Source organism: Lepidochelys kempii, chromosome 2 (assembly GCF_965140285.1).
Source record: "Lepidochelys kempii isolate rLepKem1 chromosome 2, rLepKem1.hap1, whole genome shotgun sequence".
NCBI lineage: Eukaryota > Metazoa > Chordata > Testudines > Cheloniidae > Lepidochelys > Lepidochelys kempii.
The window spans coordinates 186825055-186832256 of NC_136381.1; the positions used below are offsets into that span (position 1 = coordinate 186825055).

The following is a 7202-nucleotide window of genomic DNA, read 5'->3' on the forward strand; positions in this document are numbered from 1 at the left end:
CCGGCTGTAGGAAACTTTGCTGCACCAACCAGGATTATTTCTGCAGGGACCAGAGCGGCACACTGGCAAGCAGCATATGGAGCTGGCCTAAAGCCACATGCATGCAGGAGACGTACCCTTCCATTCTGCGTTACCCTCAGGAGTGAGATATTGGGTTCAACTACCCCAGCTGTGGAAAAAGATTCCAATATTCAGAATAATGTCTCTAGGGGCTTGTAGGAACCTCCTTTGCAAACCACCCAGACGCTTTGTCCCTTCTTGCCCATTTCCCCTTCTCACCCACTCCCCCAGTGAACTCACCATATTTGGGACTCATGCTGACTCTTACCATTTTTCATTTCCTGGACTGCATTTCTCACCACCTCCTCTTATCTTATGTTCAGGCACCACATTAGGATCACAAGTTGGCAACTCCACCCTAAAGGGATTTATCTCATTTAAGAGACTCTCAAAGTATTGTTTCCATCTCTCCTTCACTTGTTTAGGTGTTACCAGCAGTCTCCCTGATCATCATTTATATTTCCATACTTCTCTTTGCATCTCATTTTTGCAATGCTGTGTATCTTTTTGCCAGCCAACTGTGTGTTGTTTAAAAGCTTGGCATACTAATTCTCTAGGGCACTCTTCAGCCTCCTTCACTGCCTGCCTGGCAGCTCACTTTGCTTCTTTGTATTTGTTTACACTTGTTTACAGTCTCAGTATATAAGCAAGCTGATGTTTAACAAGGTGCTTAAATACGTAGACTGATTTCACTTGGAATACTCTCATAAAGTTGGTTTTACTCCTGGAAAGAAAAAATCTCTCTTAACATAAGCATTGGTCAAATAAACTAAAAATCAAGCTGTGTTGGGCATCAAAGGTAAACCATGATGAAACTTTCCTGGATAGAAGTGGAAGAGAAGAAAAATGTTAGACTTTTGAGAGGGCAATGAACTATATTATGTATGAATGCGTCAGCAAAACCTCTATGCTTGAAATACCTGCCATTACATTGGTAGGACAGACATTTTTATCCTTCTACCATTTCCATTATTATTTCTTAAGCACCTTTACAAGACACAAAGGTCCTGATCCAAAGCCCATTGAAACCATTACGCTTTGGATAAGGCAAAGGCCAGACAACACAGAAAAGACAGGACATACTGGAGAGCCTAGAGGAAGGAATAACCTGGAGGTTGTTTGTTACGTTGCTTTGACTGGTTCAGAAACATTGCTCATTTCAATAATGTTTGCTTCCCAAATTAATAATTTCCATTGGGTGTGGAAATGCTTTACTTTCTTTTTTTAAATCTCCTTGCATATTTCATCAAGTTTAATTATTCTTAAAGTTCCATAACAGAGATCCCAAGGGCCTCTTACATAATTTCTGAATAGGGCTACATCACAAAACTCACTGTAACTTCTACTATGTAGCATAAGCAACTAGATAAACAGGTTGTTTTGTATTATTTATTGTGGTATGATAGTGTGTTCTGTACAATTGGCTTTTGGTGATTGAAATATTAAGTAAATAAATAAAGATTCTTTGCATTGATTGGGCCTAATTTTCAAAACATAATTTGTATGTGTGTGCAAACAACTTTGAACACTCAATCACTTGGACACAATTTCTGTACACTAACACTTTTGCACACAAATGAAAAAAATGTACACACACAAACCCACGTTATGTGGACAAATGAAGCACAAATGGATTTTACATATAAAAATGCTATGACGTATATGCAAGTTATAGTATATGCTCCTTAGGATAGGGGCCATCTTTTGTTACACATTATGTTCAGTATAATGAGAACCTGACTGGGGCCTCTAGCAACTTCTGTAATGCAAATAAAAATACTTACGAGTGCAAATATTGTGCATGCATAAATGAAGGCTAGGCTAAGGTTTCTGAAAATTTTACCTTTAAAATAGTGCTTTTCAATCCAAGGATCTCAAAGCATTTTGTCAAAAGATAATTAATCAATCCTCACAATACCCCAGTGAAGTATGCAATTTATATCTGTTTTACACCAGGGTAAAATGACGGAAAAGAGATTATGTGACTTGTAACAGCAGGTCAGAGGCAGTGTAATAAGCCCTGGTCTACACTAGGACTTTAGGTCGAATTTAGCAACGTTAAATCGATTTAAACCTGCACCCGTCCACACAGTGAAGCCCTTTATTTCGACTTAAAGGGCTCTTAAAATCGATTTCCTTACTCCACCCCTGACAAGTGGATTAGCGCTTAAATCGACGTTCCCAGCTCGAATTTGGGGTACTGTGGACACAATTCGATGGTATTGGCCTCCGGGAGCTATCCCAGAGTGCTCCATTCTGACCGCTCTGGACAGCACTCTCAACTCAGATGCACTGGCCAGGTAGACAGGAAAAGAACCGCAAACTTTTGAATCTCATTTCCTGTTTGGCCAGCGTGGCAAGCTGCAGGTGACCATGCAGAGCTCATCAGCACAGGTGACCATGATGGAGTCCCAGAATCGCAAAAGAGCTCCAGCATGGACCGAACGGGAGGTACGGGATCTGATCGCTGTTTGGGGAGAGGAATCCGTGCTATCAGAACTCCGTTCCAGTTTTCGAAATGCCAAAACCTTTGTGAAAATCTCCCAGGGCATGAAGGACAGAGGCTATAACAGGGACCCGAAGCAGTGCCGCGTGAAACTGAAGGAGCTGAGGCAAGCCTACCAGAAAACCAGAGAGGCGAACAGCCGCTCTGGGTCAGAGCCCCAAACATGCCGCTTCTATGATGAGCTGCATGCCATTTTAGGGGGTTCAGCCACCACTACCCCAGCCGTGTTGTTTGACTCCTTCAATGGAGATGGAGGCAATACAGAAGCAGGTTTTGGGGACGAAGAAGATGAGGAGGAGGAGGAGGTTGTAGATAGCTCACAGCAAGCAAGCGGAGAAACCGGTTTTCCCGACAGCCAGGAACTGTTTCTCACCCTAGACCTGGAGCCAGTACCCCCCGAACCCACCCAAGGCTGCCTCCTGGACCCAGCAGGCGGAGAAGGGACCTCTGGCGAGTGTACCTTTTAAAATGCTATACATGGTTTAAAAGCAAGCATGTGAAAGGATTACTTTGCCCTGGCATTTGCGGTTCTCCTAGATGTAGTCCTAAAGCCTTTGCAAAAGGTTTCTGGGGAGGGCAGCCTTATTTCGTCCTTCATGGTAGGACACTTTACCACTCCAGGCCAGTAACACGTACTCGGGAATCACTGTAGAACAAAGCATTGCAGTGTATGTTTGCTGGCATTCAACCAAAATCCGTTCTTTATCTCTCTGTGTTATCCTCAGGAGAGTGAGATATAATTCATGGTCACCTGGTTGAAATAGAGTGCTTTTCTTCAGGGACACTCAGAGGTGCCCGTTCCTGCTGGGCTGTTTGCCTGTGGCTGAACAGAAATGTTCCCCGCTGTTAGCCACAGGGAGGGGGGAAGGTTGAGGGGGTAGTCACGCGGTGGGAGGAGGCAAAATGCGACCTTGTAACGAAAGCACATGTGCTATGTATGTAATGTTAACAGCAAGGTTTACCCTGAAAGAGTGTAGCGACTGTTTTATAAAATGTGTCTTTTTAAATACCGCTGTCCCTTTTTTTTTCTCCACCAGCTGCATGTGTTTCAATGATCACAGGATCTTCTCCTTCCCAGAGGCTAGTGAAGCTTAGAAAGAAAAAAAAACGCACTCGCGATGAAATGTTCTCCGAGCTCATGCTGTCCTCCCACACTGACAGAGCACAGACGAATGCGTGGAGGCAAATAATGTCAGAGTGCAGGAAAGCACAAAATGACCGGGAGGAGAGGTGGAGGGCTGAAGAGAGTAAGTGGCGGGCTGAAGAGAGTAAGTGGCGGGCTGAAGACAGGGCTGAAGCTCAAATGTGGCGGCAGCGTGATGAGAGGAGGCAGGATTCAATGCTGAGGCTGCTGCAGGACCAAACCAGAATGCTCCAGTGTATGGTTGAGCTGCAGCAAAGGCAGCTGGAGCACAGACTGCCACTGCTGCCCCTCTGTAACCAACCGCCCTCCTCCCCAAGTTCCATAGCCTCCACACCCAGACGCCCAAGAACGCGGTGGGGGGGCCTCCGGCCAACCAGCCACTCCACCACAGAGGATTGCCCAAAAAAAAGAAGGCTGGCATTCAATAAATTTTAAAGTTGTAAACTTTTAAAGTGCTGTGCTTAAAGTGCTGTGTGGCATTTTCCTTCCCTCCTCCACCACCCCTCCTGGGATACCTTGGTAGTCATCTCCCTATTTGTGTGATGAATGAATAACGAATGCATGACTGTGAAGCAGCAATGACTTTATTGCCTCTGCAAGCGGTGATTAAAGGGAGGAGGGGAGGGTGGTTAGCTTACAGGGAAGTAGAGTGAACCAAGGGGCGGGGGGTTTCATTAAGGAGAAACAAACAGAACTTTCACAGCGTAGCCTGGCCAGTCATGAAACTGGTTTTCAAAGCTTCTCTGATGCGTACCGCGCCCTCCTGTGCTCTTCTAACCGCCCTGGTGTCTGTCTGCGCGTAACCAGCAGCTAGGCGATTTGCCTCAGCCTCCCACCCCGCCATAAACGTCTCCCCCTTACTCTCACAGATATTGTGGAGCACACAGCAAGCAGTAATAACAGTGGGAATATTGGTTTCGCTGAGGTCTAAGTGAGTCAGTAAACTGCGCCAGCGCGCCTTTAAACGTCCAAATGCACATTCTACCACCATTCTGCACTTGCTCAGCCTGTAGTTGAACAGCTCCTGACTACTGTCCAGGCTGCCTGTGTACGGCTTCATGAGCCATGGCATTAAGGGGTAGGCTGGGTCCCCAAGGATACATATAGGCATTTCAACATCCCCAACAGTTATTTTCTGGTCTGGGAATAAAGTCCCTTCCTGCAGCTTTTGAAACAGACCAGAGTTCCTGAAGATGCGAGCGTCATGCACCTTTCCCGGCCATCCCACGTTGATGTTGGTGAAACGTCCCTTGTGATCCACCAGAGCTTGCAGCACTATCGAAAAGTACCCCTTGCGGTTTATGTACTCGGCGGCTTGGTGCTCCGGTGCCAAGATAGGGATATGGGTTCCGTCTATAGCCCCACCACAGTTAGGGAATCCCATTGCAGCAAAGCCATCCACTATGACCTGCACATTTCCCAGGGTCACTACCCTTGATATCAGCAGATCTTTGATTGCGTGAGCTACTTGCATCACAGCAGCCCCCACAGTAGATTTGCCCACTCCAAATTGATTCCCAACTGACCGGTAGCTGTCTGGCATTGCAAGCTTCCACAGGGCTATCGCCACTCGCTTCTCAACTGTGAGGGCTGCTCTCATCCTGGTATTCATGTGCTTCAGGGCAGGGGAAAGCAAGTCACAAAGTTCCATGAAAGTGCCCTTACGCATGCGAAAGTTTCGCAGCCACTGGGAATCGTCCCAGACCTGCAACACTATGCGGTCCCACCAGTCTGTGCTTGTTTCCCGAGCCCAGAATCGGCGTTCCACAGCATGAACCTGCCCCATTAGCACCATGATGCATGCATTGGCAGGGCCCATGCTTTCAGAGAAATCTGTGTCCATGTCCTGATCACTCACGGGACCGCGCTGACGTCGCCTCCTTGCCCGGTATCGCGTTGCCATGTTCTGGTGCTGCATATACTGCTGGATAATGCGTGTGGTGGTTGATGTGCTCCTAATTGCCAAAATGAGCTCAGCGGCCTCCATGCTTGCCTTGGTATGGCGTCCGCACAGAAAAAAGGCGCGGAACGATTGTCTGCCGTTGCTCTGACGGAGGGAGGGGCGACTGATGACACGGCTTACAGGGTTGGCTTCAGGGAGCTAAAATCAACAAAGGGTGTGCCTGTACATCAAGGAGTATTTCAGGCAGGACTTCACGGAGGGTTCCAATAAGAAATGGTGCACCAAAGTTATCGTTGTTATTGGAACAAGGAGGTTAGCCTGGCCTCTGATTGATACATGGCTAGATTTACCTCGCTGCGCTTTCTCTGTGAGTGACTGCAGTGTGATCTAGACAGGGGAGGAGGAAAATGAGTACAAAACAAATCTGGTCTATTTCTTGTTCTGACCCACTCCATCTATCCTTTACATCTTTGGCTGGCAGCAGACGGTGCAGAAGGACTGCATGCCATCCACATCTCATGGCTGCTTGGCAGAAGATGGTACAGTACGACTGCTAGCCATCTTCATCTCTTGCCTGCCTGGCATAAGATGGTACAATACGACTGCTAGCAATCCTCATCTCTTGCCTGCCTGGCAGAAGATGGTACAGTACGACTGCTAGCAGTCCGTATCGCCTGCCCGCTCACCATAAGACGGTTCAATAGGACTGCAGGACTAAAGAGAATGACCTGCTCAAGTCACTCCAAATTTAGTCCCTGCGCCCATGTCTGCCCAGGCGCTCCCAGCCGACGTGGCCAGGAGCACCTCGGACACGACGAGGACGACTACCAGTCGTATTGCACCGTCTGCTGCCAGAAGGCAATGGGTTGCTGCTACTGTGCAGCAAAGCCGTACCGCGTCTGCCAGCACCCAGGAGACATAGGGTGACGGTTACCTGAGCTGGCTCCATGCTTGCCGTGGTATGGTGTCTGCACAGGTAACTCATGAAAAAAGGCGCGAAACGATTGTCTGCCCTTGCTTTCACGGAGGGAGGGAGGGAACGGGGGCCTGACGACACGTACCCAGAACCACCCGCGACAATGTTTTAGCCCCATCAGAGTGCTCCATTGTGAGTGCTCTGGACAGCACTCTCAGATGCCCGATTGTTTGCCATTGCTCTGACGCTGGGAGGGGCGCTTACAGGGTTGGCTTCAGGGAACTAAAATCAACAAAGGGGGTGGCTTTACATCAAGGAGTATTTCAGGCAGGACTTCACGGAGGGTTCCAATAAGAAATGGTGCACCTAAGTTATCGTTGTTATTGGAACAAGGAGGTTAGCCTGGCCTCTGATTGATTCATGGCTAGATTTACCTCGCTGCACCTTCTCTGTAAGTGACTGCAGTGTGATCTAGAAGAATGAGTCCCCTAGACAGGGGAGGGGGGGAAGCAAATCTGGTCTATTTCTTGTTTTGATCCACTCCATCTATCTTTTACATCTTTGGCTGGCAGCAGACGGTGCAGAAGGACTGCATGCCATCCACATCTCATGGCTGCTCGGCAGAAGATGGTACAGTACGACTGCTAGCAGTCCGTATCGACTGCCCGCTCAC

At 47.8% G+C, this 7202-nt stretch overlaps 1 protein-coding gene across 1 annotated transcript in view; it reads left to right on the forward strand.

Annotated features, from left to right (window-relative positions):
* LOC140907935 (uncharacterized) overlaps nt 1-4363 on the forward strand; it is an 81847-nt gene extending 77484 nt beyond the window's left edge. Inside the window, exon 3 of the mRNA XM_073335027.2 lies at nt 3604-4363. Coding sequence (XP_073191128.2) covers nt 3604-4145 — 542 coding nt within the window. The 3' untranslated portion in view covers nt 4146-4363. The remainder of the gene's footprint in view (nt 1-3603) is intronic.
* Nucleotides 4364-7202: the final 2839 nt, after the last annotated feature.